This window comes from Sminthopsis crassicaudata, chromosome 3 (genome assembly GCF_048593235.1).
Source record: "Sminthopsis crassicaudata isolate SCR6 chromosome 3, ASM4859323v1, whole genome shotgun sequence".
Classification (NCBI taxonomy): Eukaryota; Metazoa; Chordata; class Mammalia; order Dasyuromorphia; family Dasyuridae; genus Sminthopsis; species Sminthopsis crassicaudata.
Window position 1 is genome coordinate 284,308,767 of NC_133619.1, and position 24,951 is coordinate 284,333,717.

Consider the following 24,951-nt stretch of genomic DNA (forward strand, 5'->3'; position numbering starts at 1 on the left):
TGGGGGAATGTTATATGCTTACCTATTGTTTCTTCTTTGAAAAAGTTGACTTGAGGGAAAGCATTTAACTTCTTTCTCCTTGGATATACATCTCAAGTCCAGCCAAGATGTGGATTTTTAGATTTAAGACTGGGAGAAAGGAACAAAGTTAATTTCACGGGATCATGAATTTAGAACTGGGAAAAACCTTAGAGACCATCTGGTCCAAACCCTTCATGTCAAAAACCAGGAAACAGAAGGTTGAATAGGGATCAAGTATCAGACAAAGGAAGATGCTGTAAGACCTGGCTAATTACTATTTGCCATTTTATAACATTGAAGAGAGATGCAATGGAGAGTGGAAGTCAAGTTTATCAAATACTCTAATTTTATAAGTTGGAAAAACAAGAAGATGAAAAGATTCCCCCCCCCCCCCCCCAGGCTGGGGTTAAGTGACTTGCCCAGGGTCACACAGCCAGGAAGTATTAAGTATCTGAGACCAGATTTGAACTTGGGTCCTCCTGAATTCAGGGCTGGTGTCTAACCACTGTGCCACCTAGCTGCCCCTTAAGATGAAGAGATTTAATCAATGTAACAATGATAACAAATATGATGCCAAACATATATATATATTATGCATAATATATATATATACATAATATATGATAATATATGTTTTGTACCCCCAAAATTATAACTCTATAGTTTAATTAAATATTTATAAAATTTTTATTTAAGATTCTTAAAGCATTTAATAGTGGCTTATTGATCAGTCTTCACTTCTCTTGCTATTATTATAGGGCTGAAATACAATGGAACTCACTCCTGTTTAAAACTATTTTAAACCAACTCAAGTCAATAACGTCATTATATAAACCCAGTTTGTCCTTGCAAACAACATTACTGTGACTTATATTACATTTGTAAGGTCACAACTTTTTCCCATTTTGTTCTTTGCTTAAACTACATTTCTGTAAAATGTTTGTTTTTGCTACAGTTTACAAATATAATTTTCTTATAGAAAATTTTGGCTTATACAGAATGTTCTAATTCAGGCTCTTAATAAGATTTACTCTAAATGTTAATACATATTTATTTAGCAATGCCATGTTCCTGTTTACAAAATCCACAGAAAATAATTTGTTACCCATTTGCCCAAAATATTATCTGTAATTTTCGTAAACTAACAATATTTTTAATGCCTGATATTGTAAGAATGAAGAAAATACTGAGAGAGAAACTAAAGACAGTTTTACATTTGTGCTCTAATGCAAAACATTAGGAAAGCAAAGAATAATGCAAATCCTAATATAAAGGAGGTAGATTGCCAATCACCTTCCTATTTTTAACAGTATAGCCATAATGGTAGAGAATAGAATAGAGCCAACTATGTGCCAGCTATATAAAGAAGCAAATATTTAGCGATGATGGTAGAATTTTTCCATTTTCCTGACCTCAATAATATTATTCAAAACATACAATTACTAGATAGTCAACAATGATTTACTGAACATTACGTGCCAGGTACTATACTAAGAGCTTTGGTTAGAAAGAAAAAATAAAAACTGTCCTTTTCTGGAAGGAGCTTACAGTGTTAGAATGTAATAATATTGGAGATATGAGATGTATGTGTGTGTATGTGTGTATTTGTGTCTATGTATTTATGTAAAGTAGAATCTGTAGTCTGAAAGCAGAAGATACTGGGACCTGAAGGGACAAAGAAAGGCTTCTTAAAGAAAAGGAGAATTTGATCTGAAGTTAGAAGGAAGTCAAGGAAGCTGACCTCTTGCTAGGATTGAAGAGGAAGGACATTTTGGATATGAAAAACAGCCATTAAAAATAAATGATGATAGAGATAAATTGTCATATCTGAAAATCAGCAAGGATGCCAATGTACCTGAATCAAAGAATATATAAAGGAGACTGGATGCATTTACAATTATACATAGGAAGATATAGAATAATTGGAAGGTGGTTGGTATAATGGATGGAGTACCTAACCTGGAATCAGGAAGCTTTGAGCTCAGATATGGTATCTGATACTTTTTAGCTATGAGTTCCTGGGTCAGTCATTTAATCTCTGTTTGCTTCAGTTTCCTCATCTATAAAATGGGAATAATGAAGAGTACTGCCACCTAGGATTTTTATAAGGACCAAATGAGATAATATATGTAAAGGGCTTATCTCAGTGTCTGTCACATGGTAGGTGCTAGGTAAATACTGTCTTTTATTATTCATGAAAGTTTTAAGTACCAAATGGTGGCATTTATATTTGTTCTTTGAGGTAAGAGGAACCCCACTGGAGTTTTTTGAGTGGGGGGGGAGGTAATATGATGACATGATCAGACCCAAGAAAAAATACTTTGGCAGTTGAGTGAAGGATAGATTGGAGTAAAGAGAAAAAGAGGTAACACAAGGAACCATTCAGAAGATAACTGCAATAGTCCAGAGGAGAGATTATCATAACCTAAGTGATAGTTGTGGCTGTAAGTAGAGAAGAGGACGTGTGTAAAAAACAAAACAAAACTGTGAAGGAAGAAAATACAAGATTTGGCAATGGACATTTTGAGAGAGAGAGAGTGAGAAGTTAAGGGACACACTGTAGTCAAGAGCCTGAGTGATTGGGAACATGTTCCCCACCAGTAGGAATGCTTGGGGTAGGATACAGTTAAGGAAAGATAGGAAATTTCCAAGAAGTGGTTGGAGATAATTATAATAACCATAGCCAACATTTATATAGTACCTATATGCAAGGCACTGCACTAAGCATTTTACTGTATTATCTCATTTGATCCTCACAACAATCCTGACAATTGGGTAGTATTTTTTGTCCCATTTTGCAGGTGAGAAAACATAGAAAATTGAGCTTAGATGATTTGCCATGATCACAGAGCTTCAAAATGTGTGACACTAGTTTTGAACTCAAGTCTTTCTGATTCCAAGGCTGGTGCCCTATCTAACTGCCTCCAAGACCACAGCAACCGCCACATGATCATGATAATTGAACTCACATCAGCTGATAAGTTTACCACGTAAAAATCAGAGTAAAAAAGAGAAAGGTACAAGCAAAATCTTTAGGATTCCCTTGACATTATTTATGTATGATAGATTATTTATTATAGATTATGACAAGGACAAATGTCCTAGAGAGGAGATTAAAAAGGAGCAGTCAGATAAACAAGAATGAAGAAAGAGCAATATTATAAAATTCCAGAAGTGAAAGAATATTCAGGAATGGGGAGACATGTTCAGCACTGTTAGATGCAGCAGTAAGTCGAGAGTGATGAGGATTCAGAAAAGGCAATGAGATTTGCTGATGAAGAGAGTGTAGGTAAATTTGGAGAGAACAATTTCCATTGAGTTGTGATGTCAACAGGAGTTACAGAGGTGACAGAGTGAAAGAATAGGGAGAAAAGCTGAAATTTGGATCTAGCTTTGACACTAATTGGTTATGTGACTGTGAACAAGTCACTTAATGCTCAGAGCCAAATAAATATAAAAATTCATGTACTACCTGCCTTTCTCAAACTATCAGCTCTAGGTATTTCCTCTGACTGTTCCCCATGCCTGCAATGCTCTCTTTATTCAATTCCATCCCTGGCTTTCCAGACTTCCTTTAAGTCCCAACCAAAATCCCATCCTCTAAAGAAAGCCTTCCTTCCCCAACCCCTCTTTATTTTAATACCTTCCTTGTCTTACACGTATGATAATCATCATATGTGTGTGTATGTGGATATGTGATATTGATATCTCTCTCCATATATAAAGATGTGTGTGTGTCTTGTTTGTACATATTTGAATGCTTGTTGTCTCTCCTATTAGAATGTGAGGACCATTGAGGGCAAGAACTGCCTTTAATTTCTTTTTGTATTCCTAGCAGTGCAGTGCTTAGCATATAGTAGGTACTTAATATATGTTCATTGGTTGATAGTACATGTCCCTTTCTCTTCACTCATGAAAAGTCTTTTCTCTAAGTCAATTCATTAATAGTTCTGTTTAGCTATTAAAATAGCTTTCTAATTGGTTTCCATCCCTAAACTTCCTCATCTCTCTTCATAGTAAATCATCCTCCCCAAGGTTTTAAAGTGATTTGCCTAAATCACAGATTTCACTTTGTCACTCTTCTGCTTACTAAATCTCAATGTCTTTCTGTTGCCTACAGGATCAAATACAATGTCCCTATTTGGTACATAGCCTAGGTTTTTCTTCTCTATTCAGTCTTCTTGCCAAAAAAAACACACTGTGGTCCAACATTACTGACTTATCTGCTGTGCCTTGAACAAGGCACTCCATTTCCTTTTTGTCATTTTGTTTTTGGCCTAATTATTCCCCAGGCTTGGAATACTCTCCCTCTTCACCATTAACTTTCAATATCCCAGACTTCTTTAGTCTCAGTTCAAATGGCAATTTCTGCAGGTGTTCCTAGTTTCACCTTACTTTTCTCTCAGCCCTCCCTCCCCCTCATCTAAGCATTCCCTCTCAGGTTACCTTTCTTCTACTCTATAGGTAGTTTGTTCTTGTTAATTCACATCAAAGGATGGGGTTCTTTATTGAGGCAGCTACTAGTTCAATGGATAGAATTTTGGCCCTTAAAATCAAGAAGATTCCTTTTTCTGAATTCAAATTAATAATTGTATGTTCCTGGGCAGTTTCCTTATCTGTTAATGAGGTGTCAGAGGAAATGACAAACCACTACAGTATCTTTGCCAAGAAAACCCCAAATGGGGGTAAAAAGAAGACACAGTTGAAAAATGACTGAACAATAAATTTATATACTGTGTTTCTCATTGATATATATGCTGTATGGGGGCAAAGATTCATTTTGTGCTTTCATCTTTTTTTGTTTCTATAAAACAGTTCCTGGTGCATGGCAAATAATAAGTGTTAGTTGATTGCTTGATAGATGATGAAGCTTTTATATTTTGGAGAAACTGCTTTGAAACAGTATTTCCAACTTGCCTATGGTAGGACACATTCTTCAAGATGTTTTCAAAGGTCAAGAGAGAAAAAAATATTTGCTATTATATTTCTCCTCTAAAATGCTGAATATATATGTAATTTGAACAAAAATAGCATTTACTTACTATATTTTTCTCCCAAATCCCATTTCTATCCAGAGGGTATCCTACAATTTTGAGTTTCATTAACATATTTCTTTTGTTTTTAAATTTTATAATTATAATTTTTTTTGATAGTACATATGGATGGGTAATTTTTTTTTTACAACATTATCCTTTGTATTCACTTTTCCAAAATTTCCCCTCCCTCCCTCTACTCCTTCCCCTAGATGATAGGCAATCCCATATATATTATCATTAACATATTTCAAAACCATATTTGCTTCTTGGCCAAATTAGTTTAGAAAATGCTATGGTAAAGATTTGTGTTACATGTTAATTTGTCTTTTAAAAATTATTCCAGCACTTAAGCTAAAATATTAATTGTAACTTATTCTATTCTTAGAAGCAGAAAATTTCACATTACTTTAATGTAGCTATTTTTATCTATTTTAATACTTCCAAGCATCATGTATACATGGAAAAATAAATAGTGACATACTGCCAAAAGTTATTTTATATTGTTGTTATTCTGGGAGGGAGGTACTAAGTATGTATTTGTTTTGCAAATTGATGTAATTACATTTAATAGACAATTTCCTTTAGAATAAAATTCTAAATCTTTTCTAATCATTCTATATTTAGTACTATTGTTCAAACTAATGTTTTTCTAGTCAAGAAGTGTTTACTTTCTTCCCTCTCCCTCCCCATTCTACTGCTTATTTTTTAAAATTATTTTTATTGTATTGAGTTAATTGTACTATGTCATATGGTACATATGATTGATAAATTAGTTTCATATAACATTATTTTGTACCTTAAGGTTTAGAAAAAACTTATTTATTCTGTCACAAACAGATGGTTTGTGGGTTGGTTGATTTGGTTTAGTTTTAAAATCTAAGAATAGGAGAAATGTAGTTGCATTAAGCATTTGAACTCTAACTCTGCAACTTTCTTTTGAGGAAGTATAGCATAATAGAAAGAGCTAGCAGCCTTGTGATCTGGAAGAAATGGATTCATGTCATACTTCTAATACTTACTGGTGTATGTCACTTGAACAAGTCACAATCTCTGTGTCCAGAAGCAAATTTCTAACACTATCTATTGCAGATCATGTTCAGATTTACATTGTTCCAAGGAGTTTTATCACTCACTGGGTGATTGCTATATTAGTCACACTTACAGAAAACTACCTAAAAAAAATTTCCTGAAGGAGGAAGGAGGGAATAGAGAGGCATACTAATATCTTCTTGTTCCTTCACCATTAATCCAGGCGACATTTGCCATTTTTTCAGTAAGCAATTGTTTCATTTGAATAAATATATGCCCCACTTAAAGTATTCAAGTTTTATTTCTTCAAATGATTTTGATGAGGATAATTTGAAATGATTTATTAAATGCATAATGTAAAATATTATACAATATAGTTATATATACAAAAATAACTGAATATTCTCCATCTGTTTACATTTATATCCCAAAAATACAGGGCTGAATTTGAATAACTTTCTTTTAAAGATTTACTTGATTTTACTAAAAAGAACCACTTCTGAGCTATGCAATAGTAAAATTCCAAAAAGTAATTATTTTTTTTTTTAATTAAAAGGGAAATGAATGTAAAAATAACCTTCCCCAAATGAAACTAAAAGTTGCCAATTAAAAAAAAAAATTAAATAGCTGTAATCCTCATGGCAATACAATGTAGAATGCTGGTTTTGCAGAAACTGTTTTGAATCCCAATGTACAAAGGAAGGAGGAGCACTCTTTGCTGAGTCCTCTAGCTTCTGAGGGTGAAATTAGCAGAAAAATTAGCAAGAAAAGATTGGGCTCATGGAAAAGGCAAGATATAAAGAAGTCTAATAGAGCAGTTTGAAAAGTAGGAATTGGTCATCATCTATATAATGTTATCAGAATAATAAGCTACAGTGTATTTTCTTTGGGGTCTATGATTCCAAAATTAAAATCATTACTTTTTTGTTTTTGTACACTGGGTAAACTGGACAGAATACTAAATAAATGCTATCTATCATCCACTCAAACAACTTAGTGTCCCATTGGAAAGGAGACTGAATCTGCAATGAAATCTGATTTCAAATATGGCTTCAGAGATTTAAAAGCTGTGTGCCCTAGACATGAATAGAGATCTCTCAGAACTGAGAGGATCAAGTGAGAATATATTTGTAAAATGTTCATCAGAGTGCTGACATATAGTAGGAATTCAATGTTTGATTCCTCCCTCTTCTACTGCCATAATGTGATCTGTTTTGGGGGGGCCTCCTAGGAAAATTAGGTATGGGACTCCCTACTTATGCAAATAATCAATTATTCTGCAACTTAAGGTCTTTTAAAAAGTTGTCTGATTACACAACCAGTGTTTCTGATAAAAGCCTCATTCCTAAAATATATAAAGGACTGTGTTAAATTTATAAGAATACAAGTCATTTTCCAGTTGATAAGTGATCAAAGGATATGAACAGACAGTTTTCAGATGAAGAAATTAAAGCCATCTATAGTCATATGAAAAATGCTCTAAATTACTATTGATTATAGAAATGGTACCATCTCATATCTCTCAGATTGCTAAGATGACAGGAAAAAATAATGATAAATGTTGGAGGGGATGTGGGAAAACTGGGACACTAATGCTTTGTTGGTAGAGTTGTAAAATGATCCAACCATCCTAGAGAGCAATCTGGAACTATGCTCAAAGGGCTATCAATAGTGCCCCTACTGGGTCTGTATCCCAAGGAAATCATAAAGGAGTGAATGGGACTGATTGGGTGAAATATTTCTTGATATTGAATCACATGACTCCTGTTCCCAGAGCTGGGACCCTGGGGAGGTCATGATCTCTGGAGGGATGAACTTTGAACCCTAGGATACAGGAAGTTGCAGGAAGTGACCTGATCTGTGGGAGGTAGCCAACATTGGTGACCATTGGTCAAGAATAGTTACATCCTTTTAGTCTATCCAATGAGAAGGCTCTGGTCTTTTGCTTTTAAACCTTGGCCAAGCTGGAAGCTGGCCAGGTTCCAGGAGCACATGGCAGGAGTTGGGATGGATCTCAAGTGTGTCTGGGTCTCTCCCTGCAGGGATTAAATAAATGCTTTTTCTTTGTACCTGATCATATCTTTGATTAGTTAGTTGTGAAGGGAAGGGGGTCTTGCACCCGACCTGTCCCACACAGAGGGAAAAGGACTTCCATGTGCAACAATGTTTGTAGCACGTCTTTTTGTGGTAGCAAAGAACTGGAAAATGAGTAGATGCCCCTCAGCTGAGGAATGGCTAAATAAGATATGATATATGAAAGTAATGGAATACTATTGTTCTATAAAAAATGATGAACAAGCTGATTTCAGAAGGCTTGGAAACATTTACACCGACTAATGCTAAGTGAAACAAGCAGAACCAGGAATACATTGTAAACAGTAACAGCAAGTTGTGCCATGATTAAATATGAAAGATTTAGTTCTTCTCAGAGGTCCAGTGACCCAAGGCAGTCTCAATAAACTTTGTATAGAAAATGCCATCTGCATTCAAAGAGAGAAATATGGAGACTGAATGTAAATTAATACATGTTATGTTCACTTTTCTTTTTCTTGTGTTTCTTTTTCTCTCTGTGCTTTTTCCTTTTTGTTCTGATTTTTCTCACCCAACATGATTCATAAGGAAATGTAAAAAATGAATGTATAACCAAAAATAACTATATAAATCAATTTTAAAAGAAATTGTCTGAGGCACTGAGAGGTTAAATGACTTGACAATGGTTGCACAACCAGTTTGTTGTAATGCTGAAGAAACTGAGACAAAATAGAGATTAGAGAGTTTTTAATATTTTATTTGAAAGGGAGAGATTTACTGGGACCAAATGGATCCATGGTTTGGTAATAGAGCTGAATGAGACTCTCATCTCCTATAGGGTAACAAGGATGTTGACATAATGGGGGGAGGCACCTGGGATGAGGATGACTTAATGGTGGGAGGCACCTGATATTCTAATGATTTCTAAGATATAAGACCTTTATCTTGTCAAACATTCTAATGATTAAGAGGGAAGAGTTATAGCCTGAGGCAGAGTAACTGAGGTAGGACAATTAGGGAAACTGGGTCAGGACATTAAAAGGTAACTGTGGCACAATGGTATCTGAGATGGAACTTCAGATGCTAATTGTGTGACATTGGAAGTCACATGGTCTTGTTTTCCTCAGTTTCATCTTCTATAAAGTGAGCCAGAGAAAGAAATATATAGTCGTCCTCTGCCAGGATAACTTCAAATGGGTTCACAGAGAGTTGGACATGACTGAAAATGACAAAACAATAACAAAAATGTTTGGGTTTAATTAAGCAAGGTCATGTCCACAGGTCACAAGAGGGTCAAAATTAGAGGTGGTTTGGTATCTGTAGGTATAAGAACAAGGAAGAAATCCCAAGCTGTAATGGATATAGGAATCATTGGAGTAAGCAGAATAATGAATAAAAAATCTTTCAAATGTTTATTACTTCCAAATAAGCAAACAAGCTTCCAAACAAGCACTTGCAAATCACTTGCAAAAGTGAAACAGCCTCTGCCCTCAAGTAGCTCACATTAGTGAGTTGATCCATAGATAACCAATAAATACTTTACTTTAATTGACTTGAGTGATAGGATGGTTGAACTGTTTTGATTACTGAGCCCAGAACAAGAGGTGGAAATTGGAGCTGGGGAGGAAGGGGAGGTAAGTAAAGTGAGATAAAGAATAGATGGTTTGGCTATATAGCTTTTAATAGTCTGGGTCCTATTGGTTATAGTTCACTAAACAATTCAGGCCCCAGGGTGTTAGTTCCAAAAGGGAGTAGATAGACTCTTTTGGGGTTTAATGGTACTTTTCTGTCAGTCTGGTCAGGAAATCTTCTTAGATCAAAAGAATTAGGTCTGCGGATAATGATGGCTTAGTGGCTGACCTGCTAGAATATGAAGCATAATAGAATCAGAAATGAGGAAATTAAGTAGTAAGGGGAATTATGGAAATACTGTAATATGCCCCCAGGGGCTAAGATCAGGACCAAGGAGAGAGGTAAGGCACTAGCCACAAACAGATAAGATTGATTATTCCTAGATGAGTTTGTTCTAATTCGGACTTTATTCTACGACAAGGTAACTTAATCTTAGTCCAAATTTTATCATCTGGGGATGATAATACTCATCTATCTTGCAAGGTGATTTTGAGGGAAAGTTTTAAGATTGTAAATCTTTAAAGCACAGTATAAATGTCAGGTATTATTTGTCCTCTTAACAGGGATCTGCCTCCAAGTTTGGCCTACTATTAATGGTGTTTGGGGAATTCCTCAACAACTCTACTCACTGATGAAAACTCATTCATTCCCATGTTGAAAATCTTTCTTCAGGCCCTTTGTTTCAAATACTAATTCTATGTCCTTTAGGCTTAGTAGGAGGCAGATGGAAACTGATTCATTCAATACACTATGCTTTTTGTCATTTGATTTTTTTCCCCCAAAGATATTAACTAGGACTTTCACAAATGGGCTTTTTCTTAGGACTCTGGCACACAACATTTTCCCCCCATAGAGGTTGTCTGTCAGATGTCTTACCTCAAGATACATTAGAGTAACTGTATTTTATTGTGAGGAATTATAGGTAGAATTGAAATATTTTGAGTCTGAGTACCTATACTGCCCCCATTTTTTCCCACTTAGAATTATAGTCATATTTAAATAATCATAATATTTAAAAGACATTTTTTAATGTTACAACTATGGTCCTCCCCACCTCCTTTCCATTTTTTTAGCTAGTTGGCTATCCTGGAAAAATAATATGCATAAGTAAATGTAAGCTCTTTCAGAAAAAGCAGCAGCATCTCTGTAAACAAAATGACTCTAATTACTCAAATTCTTTGATGGATAATTAATACATAGATTTAAAATTACTTTTGAAAAAGTTCCATACAAAATACTACATTAAAAATTGAATGATCATGCCCAGGGAAAGACTTTTGAAAAATCACTGTAACTTTGTAGCTATCTCAGAGAGGTGATGTCATTAAACAATTGACAGTGGATAAACTTGCTTTTCAGACATGATTAAGCACCATTAAATAAAATAGGTTTATATTGTTCTACTGGGCCAGGTAGGAGAATCTTACCAATGGGATCAGGAGTCATGGCCATGAGGTCCCAAGACAGTCTTAGAAGAGTATAGCAGAAGTCACTGGGACCCAGCTCCTCTTGACAACTATAAAGAAATACAGAAAGAGATTGTCCATATAAAATAAAAACAGCCAAGAGATTTTCTATATAAAATAAAATTAGCTGATATGACAAAACAGAATTTCTAGGACTTTAAGTGAGGTAAGATTATCTCCAGATATGATCCGATTTTATAGATGTAAGAGGTCTGAGAAGTTAGAAAGGAGGAAAATAGATTTGTGGAATCAGATGATCATGAAAATTATTTGGGGAAGAGGAAAGAAGGTCATCTTACCTAGGATGAAATAGATGGACATAGACTAGAGGAACCAATGGGGTGTGTTCTTATCTTTCCCCCCTTTTGGTCCTTATATTCCCCCAAAATCATTTATGGAATCCTAGTAAAAATCATCCAACTGACAGACTAAAGGCAGAATACAATGTAGATACAAGAATCATTTCAGTATATTATTAAATAATTAAACCAATTATAAGCAAAATATAAATAGCATCTGGAAAACTATTTCCTGGCTTGGTGGTTTTAGAATATATGATGATGAAATACAGGAATCCTTTTAGAAGCCAAAGTTAAAGTCAGTAAGAATATTGTCTGAGTATGTGCTACTGAAAAATCAGCTTCCATCTCTTCAGAATCCATTGAGAGACCTTTCCCCTGTTTTAGGAGATAGTGGGTAAAATTAATTTTCAAATGTCTCCCATGAAAAAGTATTTAGTTCTGGAGTCAAAACCCTCCTGTCATGCAGAAGTGATTTAGAGAGCTGCAGTTGCTGTGGCAAAGAGGTTAAATTGGCTATCATCCTAACTGAAGCCACACTGACCTCTCAGCTACCCATGAAATGATAAGATAATTTCCTAACTTGAGACACTGTTTGGTAGCCCCACATTCCTTTTACTGACTTCAATGGGGTTCCCTGGGCACAAGAATTGTGCCTAGACTGAGTTTGGAGTCGTGGGAAGAAAAGTTCTATCATTCTTCAGGGAGGGTGAGATGGAAAAGGTTTAAAATAAGGTAGGGAAAAACAGTGAGAAAGAAAAGGAGGATAATCTGGAAGGAAACCATGGATCTGGCTTTTCAAGCATAAAAAATACCAAAGGAAGAAATAGATAGAAAGTCATTGACTACCCAAGGCTAATTTTCAGAGACCCTATAGAGTGGGGATAGGCATTCGGAGAGAAACTAATGCCATTACAGCCTTGTACTTAAATCATCTCTGGAACTTTAATCAGGAATCCTTATAATAGGAGTTCTTCCAATTTCAAGAAGTCTATGTTATTTTGTAGACAAATCAATAACAATCCCACTTAATAGTTCCCTCTGAATGTCTTAGCTGCTTTCTGAGAATTAATTAGGCTATTTGCAGAAGTAGTTTGTCAGGTGCTGGTCTTGTTTTGTTTTATTTTTTTGAGTTTTCAACTTCACTTTCCTTTGTTTCTGATCCCAGGTCATTGTGGCCTTGAATGATCCTTGAAATAATTGACTTTCTCACATAATCCCACACTGCAATGTTTCCAACAGTAATTGAATTAGGATCTTTAAGAACTACTACCTTTATACATTTTCAAGAAGTAATATCTATTCTTTAAAATCACAGATTTTAGAACATAAAAAAAAGAGCACTGAAATATGTGTGACACAAAGTCTAGAACTCAACTGACAGAAACTTCTGAATATGAGGACATTCACTCAGTACGGTTTGATTCAAAGTCAGACTTTTTGATTCAGACCAGTAGTTGAAGCACCTATAAATGAACATTTCTGCCATGGGATGAAATAATATCAAAATTATTGCTTAAGGGCAACTAGATGGCATAATGGATAAGCATCAGCCCTGAAGTCAGAAGGATTAAAGTTCAAATCTGGCCTCAGATACTTAAGACTTATTAGCTATGTGATCCTGGACAAGTTACTTAACCCCAATTGTCTTGTTTAAAAAAATAATAATAATAAAAATCTATCTATTTAAATATTGCTTGGCCCAAGTAATTCAATACCATTATATATTTTATGAAAGTACTCAAGTCATTTTCATTCTACACAGCATAGTAGTTAAAAGTTTTGGAGGCTACATGGTGGCCCTAAAGCAGGGAATTATTGTTAGATAGTAAATTTCAGAAAATACCCCTCAATTTTAAAATTAATTTGCCCATCCCAGGATTATTCAGACATCTGGCATCAGGTTTAGGATTAGTGGTGTAAATGAACATAACCAACTTGTATGTCAGTGGTAAAGACCATCTAGATAATCATGCACAATCAGGAGAGAGAACAGCATGAGTGGGGAGCAAAAAAGTTCTTTGTGTGATTGCTCTTAGTTTTTCTAGGACCCATACCTGGGAAAGAGTGAAAGGAAAGTCAGTTATCAGAATGAAGGTGAGGATCAGGAGTAGAGGAAAGCAAATCTATTTATAATTATATAAGTAACCATCATATATGTGTGTATGTATGTGTGTGTGTAAATATATATATATATATATATATATATATATATATATGCCTCCCTATGGAAGACCTAGATAACACCTTCAGTAATCAAAGTAGGGGAACAGTCTTCCTTCTATTTTCCATCAAGAGACATATATAATCTCAGTATTTTATCAGCTTTCATCATGATATGAAAACCTGCTCTGTTTCTCACCTCTTAAACTCCAATAGGTCCACTGTCAGTAAAATTGTGGTACAGATGTAATTAAGTTAAGCTGAAAGAAGCATTTTGGAATCAAAATAAATCAAGAAGGCTGTGACCAAACTCTGATTAATGGAAGGAGGATCCATCATCTATGGGAAGAAATACCTCTCATTAAAGCACAAAACACCAATTATGGTGATGACTTTTCTGACCTCAGGAATACCTAGCTTTTATGCAGGCTTTTGATGCAGAGATGATGAGGATGGCTTAAGTAGATATAGGAGAGCTGTACTCAACCATTTTGTATCATTACGGTTTTGCAAAATCCCTTAAATTAATCATATGAGTGTTGCCTTGATTTCGAGTGCTCACATTGATAGATTACTGAGCCAGGCGCAGAATTCATATCTTTAGTCATCATGACAATAGCTTGTTTTCTTCATAATATGTCAATCAGTAAAGGTAGAGCAGTTCTTTTCTTCTTTTGGCAAGAAGAATCTTGTGAGATTTGCAGCCATGTGCATTTTAAATCTTTTATGGATAGATTATTAACTTGGAGCCAAGTAGAGTATTATTCAAATCCTAAGTCAGACATTTACTGGTTCTGTGAATCTGGGAAAGTCACTTACCCATTATCTACCTCAGTTTACTCAGCTGTAAAATAGGACAATCATAGCCAGAGTTGTTATGAAGAAGATAACATTTGCAAAGTATTTATAGACCTTAAAGTGCTATATAAATATAAGCTATTTATTGTTGTAATTAATTAATTAATTATTGCTATTTTTGTATACCTATCACTAATTTAAAGCTCATTTGGTAATTTCTCTTTTGCTAAATTGATTATACTTAAAACTTCAAGGGAAAAGAATTCCTTTTTCTATATTCCTAATATATCTCACTATTAACATAAATCTAAGTCCCTTTTAAAGGCCTACAGTAAGCATGAATCATTTTTTCACATGAAAGCTTTTATAAATGAAAACTACAATATGATTACATTTTGCATTTATTATATTAATATTATTTACATATTAATCTAGGGTTCTTTGTTTAGATAACCTAACTGATCTCTGTTGATTATCATTAGCTTTTTTTTTTTTTTTTAAATATGCTCTGAAATCTAACTAGCTCACTCCTTTCCTTAGATCTGGGGTTTGCTTAATAACGTTTTGTTTATATTTTGAGAGTGCTTTTTAAAAATAAGCAATATAAACCAGGCTTTGAGAAAGCCCAGCAAAATGAATCAAGTTTAGAATGTTATATCAACATCATAATGCCATCTTTTGTCCCACTGTTTACTCAAGAAATATTAATTTAGCTCTTGTTATTTATAAACCCCTCTGCTAAACTACTCAGGGAAAACACAGCTTATATTTCTAATACCTATATCCAATTATGAGAATTAGTGAGAATAGTTTTCAAAAAAGTAAAATGATTAGTAGAAAATTATAATCTCAAGAAAGGCATTCCATCAAAAGAATAATCTCTTAAAATATAATTATTTGCTAAACTTTTATTTTTTGTAGTTTGTATTATTTCTAGATGATTAGGATCAGAGATTTAGAACTCTAAGGGGACATTAAAAGATGTCTAGTGCAATCCCCTCATTTCAAAGAGTTTGGAGAGAATAAATGCCTTGTCTGAAGTTATACAATTATATAGCTGGGGTTTGATTCTATGCCTTGACTTCTTGCTTGCTGATCTTTCCAGGGCATCAGTAGAGTATTGCACTTTAACTAACCACATCAACCCAATTTATTATGAAAAAATTTATGTGATTATTTGTATAGTCTATAAATACATCTTATTTCTAAATATACATATCTTTTTATTTCAGTATATAGTGCTTTAGTTTTACAGTTTTAAATATCTGATATAATATTTAATTTTACTAAGGAGGGTACAAACAAAAGTAGTTACAAAGAAAGTAATGATCCCAACTTCTTTAGAAAACTTTAATGAAAAAGTTAAAAAAAAAAAAAAAATCTATCCAGCCAGCCTGCCAACTAGCATTTATTAATTACCTGTTGTGCCTATCAAGGACTATGTTAACTTCTGGGGATATAAAGAAAGACAAAAACTATCTCCAAGATCAGGGAAGGAGATGTAGAAGAGAAAAAGGACAAACAATTAAGTATAAATAAGGTTTATACAGGATGAATGGAAACATTATCAGAAGAAAAACAATAAAATGAAAGAGGAGCTGAAAAAGTTGTTCCCCAAAGTTCAGCAAAGAATTTATGGAAGTCAGGGGATTCAGGAGGTAGAGATAAGGTAGGAGAGAGTTTCAGGTATGGGGATAGCCCTTGTGACATTCCCAAATTTAAGAAATGGAATATCATGTGAGAAGTACAGAAAGGAGACCAGTGTCACTGGGTTCATAGTAGGGAATAATGTTTAAAAAGCTTAGCATGGTATATATCATTATCCTATGGCCTTTTTTTGGTATCATTCTTTAGAAGTGAAAAGTTTTTAATGTAATATTTTAATTATTTGTTCCCTACAGCAGATATTAATTTTCAATCTCCTAATGATTAACATTACTCCAATATTCCAATGGGTCTGTAACTCACCCAATTAATTTCTCCTATAATATAAATCATAGATGTCCCATTCTTAGCCATGCCATACAACTTTTATCTGTGACCTTCCACAGCAAGTCCACCCAATTCATCTAAATTCAACAAGAATTAATTCAGAATCTACTATATACTAGGCATTAGGAATTGAAAATAAAAACATAAAAAGTTCTGGCCTTCATGTTAGATTTAGCTTTCGAAACACTAAAATGATTAAAAAAAAAACAAACTTTACCATTAAATACCATTATTAAGAGCTTCCATTTATACAATGGTGTACCCTTTACAAAAAACAAACAAATAAATATTATTTTTGTTAATCCTCATAAAACCTCTGTAAAGTAAGGACTACAAATATTTTATGTCCATTTTGTAGAGATTGGATAAATGAAATTAGGAAATTTTTATCAATTCTGCCTTTGTAATAACTCTCACATCTGTTTCCTTTGTATGAAAAGTTTCTAGTTTGGGCTGTATTTTTTCTTATTAAGGTCATTGTAAAAGCTTTTAACTAATCTTCCAGCCCTACTTCTAATCTACCTTCTAGAGTGCCATCCTAATAGCCTTTCTAATGCATCAATTCAAATACCTTCACTGGGTTCCCATTGTCTAGCAAATAAAGTATAAAACTCTGATTTTTGTATTCTAGGTGTCTAGCACTGTAGTTTGTCTAGTATTACTACTCTCTATTTCCAGTTTTTATGTTGCTGTAAGTGGCATAGCAAATGATCAACCTAGGATCAGGAAGACTCATCTTCCTGGATTGAAATCTGAAATCTCAAATACTTATTAGCTGTGTAACTCTGGGCAAATCATTTAACCCTGTTCATCTCGGTTTCCTCATCTGTAAAATGAGCTGGAGAAGGCAATGTCAAACTAGTCCAGTATTTCTGCCAAGAAAACCCAAAATGAGGTCACAAAGGGTCTAGCATGACTTGTTTCTGTATTTTTGCTCATACTGGCCCCCTCCCATGCCTTAAATATAATGTTTCTATAACTAGAACAACTTGTCTCCAATACCCTAGTTCTTCAAAGCCTTTGTCAAGGGCCATATTCTTTATAAACATTTCCCTAATACTGTTCATCTGAAAGTTCTTCTAGCCTACTCTTTTCTTATTTATTCTTACCTGGACCTCTCTTTGGCACTGATCACATTCTGCTTTCTATCGCATATATTTATGTTATTGTACCCACTTCCTTTGCTACAATACATTTTGTAGGATTTGGATGGCATCTATAATCATACCTTCCCCAAACTCATGGTAGGCTCTTAATTAATGATTGCCAACTTAAATTGAAATGTTATTTGCTCAGAGAATTCTTAAGAATTAATAGAGTTGTGACTTCAGGATTCTAAATCTAAATCCAGTAGTAGTACCCTTAACTGTTCTTCAGTATGTTTCAGTTGCATGCAACTATTTGTGACTACATTTGGGATTTTCTTGCTAGAGATTCTAGGAGGGTTTGCCATTTCTTTTTCCGGCTCATTTTATAGATGAGGAAACTGAAGCAAAGAGTTAAGGGACTTGCCTGGGGTCCTAAAGCCAGTAAGTGTCTGAAGCCAGATTTTAATTCAGGTTTTTCTGACTCCAAGACCAATGTACCACCTACCTGCTTCAGTGTACTTTCTAGATGATATAATTTTTGATATCTGGAAAGAACCTTCTAGGTCATCATTTATTTGATTCTTAACCTGGGTTCTGTGAACCTGTTTTGTTTTGTTTTTTTAAATCTTAACCTGGGTTCTATGAACTTGGTTTTTCCAAAAAAATTACTTTGACTAAATTAGTATGATATAATATTTTGACAATTGTATTTCAATATAATTGGTTTTCTTTATAATAATATTCATTTTGTAGGATACATTAATGACTATTATTTTGAGGAACCCTTAACCTTCACCACGAGAGGGGTCTAAGACACATTTATACATAAAAGGTTAAAAAACCCTACATTTCAGTGTTTTTATATGATAGATGAGAAAAGTAAGACACCCAGAAGGATGATGAAATAACTTGCTAATGATAGATAGATAGATAGATAGATAGATAGATAGATAGATAGATAGATAGATGGATAGAAAATTTGTTAAACACTGTCATAAGTACTAGCATTACAAACACAAGTAAAAAAGACAGCTCTTATCCTTACATTATATTCTAATGGGAAAAACACAATAATATTGAGAAAAAATATATATATACATTTAAATGTTAAAGCAAAAATAAACAGTAACAAATCACAAATATTGAGTGGAAGTCAAGACTATCTGTAAATTGTACTGCTCTACACACACCCCACATTTATATAGTTTTCAAATATTACCCCAAAGCAATACCACTTGCACAGTTTTCAAGAAACTAGGATTACTTCTGCAGAGGCATCAGAGGTGAAAATCTGATTGAATGTCAACAAGGTTAGAAGCATTTTCTATAGCAAAATATTATAGACTTCCTTACCCTGTCCTTTGTTCTCATCCAGAAATAATGGAATGTTGTTTTTTTACAGCATTAATGATATATTCATTAAGTGTATTTGAATATATGTAAGATCTGTAATTTCATCACTGTAAGTTATTCCCTTCTATCCCTGCAGTTTAGAATTCCTCAATGATTTAGCAGCTAGTCTTCCAGAGTTACTGTGGCCTAAAATTTCATCAGCTTTTCATTAAGGTGGCAATGTGTTTTTCCAACCTTGGCTAGACTAGTCTTTTCGAAACAGTTTGTCATACCCTGCCCACACTTCATGAATATACAAGAATACTGATAAATAGAAAAATGGGAAGAAAAAAAAATCTATGTATATATACACATGCATATATACATCATGTGCATACATGTGTATATAAAATACATAAGCATATATATGTATAAGTAGGTGAGAAAATATCAGGGTCATTACATCAAAAAGAAATAGATTGATTTTAATGCTCTCTTTCACATAATGACCCTTACTCTACTCAAAATCAATCAAATCAAATCACTCAACTCACAAGTCTAGTACATACTAGAACAGAAATTATTTGATTTCACTGCTCATGCTTTTTTCAAATGATTTACTAGTGGCCTTTCCCAAGCCAGATGATCTCTTTGAGGTGCTATAAGCCTTAGAATCTAAAATTATTTTATGGTAACATGTGAATTTTTAGAGGTTCTTATACTAAAAGGATATAAGGAAATTTAATCTTTTTTTTTAAAACTTAGTTGTAAAAACAATGCAACATTAAAGAATTATACGTAACAAAACAACACTGATGGCTCTGAAGTTAGGCCACTCACCATAACAGTGATTTATTGACATACTCCATTTTGCAGATTGAGGAAACTAAGGTGAACAGAGCCCAGAATCACATAGCTAGGAAATATTTGAGGTCACATTTGAACTGAAGTTTTCTTAATTCTAGGCTCACTGTGCTCTATTCACTGTACTACTTAGTTTCCTCTATGTAATGCTTTCTAAATATGTATATTTATTCCTTTCTCTATACAAAAAAAAATTGTCATCTATATTTTATAATATAAGCAGAGATGGAAAAAGAAAAACTAAACTATTTATGTTTTTGCCCATTTCTTACCTCTAGATTTAGCTTTCCCCTAACTCCTATCAGCAATTCCCAGTTACTAGCACAGTTCTCTAGAAAAACAAATCCACAAAACAAACCATATAGTTCCCAAATGATGCATGTAGAAAAAATAACAACATAGAAAATATTCTAGATTTAAGAGGAGGAAAGGGGAATGAAGATAATGAATGAATGCAGTGAGTTTAAAGATTGCATTTTCTTAGTGTTTCACTCTTGAGGGACTGATAATAGCTGTCATTTTATCTCTAACTCTTGCAGTCTAGGAATGTGGCTTCTGGTAATATATTCCTATAAGAAAATTTCACTGCATTGAGACTATTTGTATATACTAGAACAATTATGAATTTTGCTGTTATTCAGTCCTGTCAGTCATATCTGACTCTTTTTGGGGTTTTCTTGACAAAGATACCAGAATATTGGCCATTTCTTTCTGCAGCTCATTTTACAGATAAAAAAAATGGAGGCAAACTGGGTTAAGTGACTTACCCAGGATAACACAGTTAGTAAGTGTCTGGGGTCATATTTGAATTCAGGAAGGTGAGTCTTTATGATTCCAGATCAGGTACTTTATGCACTATGTTTTCACCTCACTACTTTTACCTGTGTACAAATCTTAACCATTATCCTAACTCAGTGTCAGTAGGGCATACATTTAAATTTTGTTTTGTTAGAAACAGAAACCAAAAAAAAAAAAAAAAAAAAAAAGAAAAAGAAAAAAGGCTCTGCTTAAATTGGACAATTCTCTTAATTTAAATTAGATGTTGGAGAAAAATGATAGACTCACCAATCCTTGGACATTTAACAAAGGTTTACTTTGCTCAAACTTGCAAAAATTTGCAAGTATATAGTGGCATTTTGCTGGCTTATAGCCATTCAGCTACATTTTAGTCTGAAATTTAGTAATTAGAGCATTCTAATCAAGTCTAAGAATCCTCCAATTCCAGGTGGCTAGAAGTTGTTGTTGTTGTTGTTTTGTTGTTTTTTTTTAACCTAAACTAGGAGGAACCAAGTTTAATCAGGTTTCAGGACAGCTTTGTCCTATCACATGTAATGTGATTTGAACAGTTACATTCTCTTGTCCCAACTCTTTATGCCAATAACAGCCCATCAAAACCTTATTTTTTCCCACTTGTTAGTGTAACAAGTTGTAGTGTGAACTAATTCTAGATAGTTTTCTAAAACTCTAGAACTATTCTAATATTTGGAGACAAAACTACTAACACTGTCTTCATGTTCTAAGTATCTAGCCTATCTAGAGAAATTAATAGTTGAGAATTATTATTTTCATAGAAACATTAGAGACAATGTTTAGGGAATGAGGGAAAATAAGTACATTAATATACTTAGTAAAGTTGTGAACTGGTCCATTTTGGAAAGCAACTTGGAATTGCACTCAGAGGGCTATAAAACTGTGTGTACCTTCTGACCCAAAAATACTACAGCTAGATCCATGTTCCAAAGAGAGGAAAGAAAAGGAAAATGAACTATATGTATAAAAGTATTTAAAGCATCTCTTTTTTTGTGGTGACAAATAATTGGAAATTGAGAGCATGGCTGAACAAGTTGAAGAGTATGATTCTGATAAAGTACTATTGTACTATGAGAAATGACGAGGGTAATTGTTTCAGAAAAGAAAAAAAATTGACAAAACCTATATGAACTGATTAAAAGTGAATTGAGATATAAAAATCATTGTGCACAACAACAATATTGTAAAGATGCCCAGTTATGAAAGACTTAGCTACCCAGATCAATAGTTATCTGAGATAATTGTAAAGCATTTATAACAGAAAAAAATGCTAACCACAAACAGAGAAGACTGATTAACTCAAAGTGAAATATAATTTTCTCACTTTTTTTTGCCTTTTTGTGATGTGACTAATATGGAAATATGTTTCCATGGTGTAATATCTGACTTTTAACTTTTTTTTTCTTGCCAACCTAATTCTAATTTTACCCAGTTGCTATTTTTTAGTTGTGTCTAACTCATCTTGACCCAGTATAAGGTGTTCTTGGTAAAGATACCAAAGTTGTTTGCTATTTCTCTCTCCAGTTAGTTTACAGATGAGAAAATTATGGCAAAAAGAGTTACATGACTGGTCTAGGAGTCAAACAATCAATAGGTTTCTCAGGGCTCAAATTTACTTGATTCACCATATCACCTCACTGCTAAGGAGGACTAGCACCTCTGGAATGAGAGCTTTCTGAGCCTTTTTCAGGGTTGCTCATCCACCTTTGGTGTCCACCTGGCACCACTCAACTCTCAAGACACAGAAGTTCAATCCAGATATATAGGCTAAACCAGACTAAGGGTAGCCAATGGACCTCAAATCCATTAGTAGTTGGGGGGTATCTACCCAAAACATGGGAAAACTTCCCTTAATGTAATGGGTAGATAAAAAATTTATTTCAACATCTATGAAGGTGACCGAAGAAAGTGCTATGGAAAACTTAGAGCTTGATCAGTCATAAAAGATAAGGGTCATTTACTGCATCCTTGACTAAGAGAGAGTGAGAATGGTGACTTTGTGTGACTCTGACTTATTCAAGTTCAACCTATATACAAGTCAAGGAATCACCCTGTGGTACTATTGCTTTTGTTCCAAAATGAAGGACAAATAACATGTTTGCCATGATTTCACATACATGATTGATATCATTTTGTCTACCTTATAAGTTGAGGAGAAGTGGGAGGCAGAGAATTTGGAACTCAAAATTTAGAAAGAAAAGCATGTTAAATAAATAATTAAATACTATTTTTTTTTTTTTTTTTTTAAAGAAGCAGTTTAAATGTCCAGAGAGTCAGATTAGAAGTTCAGAAGCCTGGAGTTCAAATCCTGACAGATATACATTCTTTGTGAAACCCTTGATAAGTCATTTAATTATCAGTGCTCCAAGCAATTCTCTAAAATTGAAGCCATGTAATTAGAACAGTTGCTAACCCTGAACTGGAAGTTTCTTCATTGGGAGTTTCTTATATCAAAGAAAAATAAGTCTATTTCTCTCAAAATACTCTCAAAAGTATAGATTAATAAAATATCATACTTTATGATTCAGTGGAATATGCCTGATATCTCATTAATACTGATACTAATACTCTCATACATTATCACAATCTATCCATCCTCCTCATTTTGTCATATTCTTACCTATGATGCTTTTACAAATCTTCCATAGAGTTTATGTGTAGTATGCTAGGGATTTCCTTTTGGTTCTTTCAGTACTTCAAAGATACCAATTGACCTCATCATCTGTAACTCTTTATTCTTAGTATGTGATTGGTCCCACAAAATCTAGGTTTATGCCTCCTTGTTTGTGTTTTTCAAAATACATATGACTTTTTGTGTATATATTATCACTGATCACTTATACCCACTATAGTTCTTTATGTTTCTCTTTGGGGCAATTATAATTTTGAGTATTTTGAGATTACAGTAGCCAAGAATTCATAGCCATAATAACATCACCAGAAAAATAAAAAGCTTGAATTTGGCAGCAGGAAATAGCTTGGAATTATTGAAAGCAATCTTTGTTTCTCATTAGTGACTATGGAATGACCATATTCAGATTGTTGATAATTAGTATAAAACATACCATACTAAAAAATAGAAATGACTCTCAACCAAATGAGATTGATTTTTTAAAAATAGCTATAACTGACAAAATATATATGGAAAAAATCTGTGCTGGGAGTGACACAATTTAAAGGCACTCAAGGGAATAATTTCTAAGATATTATGCAACAAAAATGATCAAAAAATGAAAAAGGTTATGATAGTGACCAAAAAATAATTAATACATTGATAAAATTGTTAATTGGTAAAAAAATAATTAATTGATCAAAATTCCTGCCATTTTTTTATCTTTATGTATTACCATATGTGAAGTAATGTATAGTCTACCTCAGATTGAGAAAGACTTAGATTCAAATCCTCTCTTTGAAAAAAGGTATCTATGTAACCCTTGTGCAAGTCAACCTTATAGTTCTTTTAGCAACTTCTTTAGAGCTGTAAAATAGTTTCCAGTACAGATTGCAGTTTCTTATATTAATTTAATAACAAGTTCAGGCCCCAAAAAGAGCATTATAAATGTTGGCAAATCATTATTCTAACTTTTTTGTAAGGTAAAATTTATCCAAAATAGTGTCTTGAGTTCAATGGATATGACTGTTATGACTATATGATTACAAATGACTATTTGTAGAAGTAATAAATGATTAAATCTTTATAGTAGCTCTTAATGAATGAAATATATCCCAAGTCAATTAATTTTTTTAAAAAGGATAAATATAGTAATTTAATTCAAAGCAATGAATAAAATTATGCAATAAATGTCTTCAATATGTTTATCTAATAAGAAAAAATGCTTTTTTTTTTTTTCCTGTTTCAGAGAAAATTAGAAGATTTGAGCTCTGACTGGAAGGCAGTAAATCATTTACTTGAAGATATAAGGGGAAAGCCAAAAGAAATAGCATCTGGACTTACTGTTCCTGGTGTCTGTAAGTACAATACAGTGAATTATCTTTGATGTTAGCAAATAAACCAGAAGTTTAAAGATTTGCAAGTAAATATGAAGAGGGAAAATCCAGTTATGACTAATGGTGCATGTGAGATTTGTTTGTTTTTAGGATTATATATAATCTAAATATAGTGGGTTTTTAAAAATAGTATCTACGTTCTGGAAATCTTGATAAAGAACAGATGTAACAAAATTTTAATTTTTAAATTTTAAAAATTAATATTAGAAAAAACTAAAGAGAAAAATTTTGAGAGAAAGAGGAATGGAAAGAGGAAGGGGGGAGAGAGAGAGAGAGAATGAGAAGGACAAGGACAAGGAGGATGGGAATGAGGGACAAAGAAGATGAAAAAGCAGGGGGAGAAACAAACTGACCAGCCATTCAAGTAGATTTGAAAGAAAAA

General features: G+C 33.5%; 1 protein-coding gene across 1 annotated transcript in view; it reads left to right on the forward strand.

Moving 5' to 3' along the window:
* Positions 1-24,951, forward strand: part of DMD (dystrophin) — a 2,117,885-nt gene that overhangs the window by 1,389,320 nt on the left and 703,614 nt on the right. Inside the window, 1 exon segment of the mRNA XM_074300855.1 lies at positions 24,422-24,530. Within this exon segment, the coding sequence (XP_074156956.1) occupies positions 24,422-24,530 (109 nt within the window).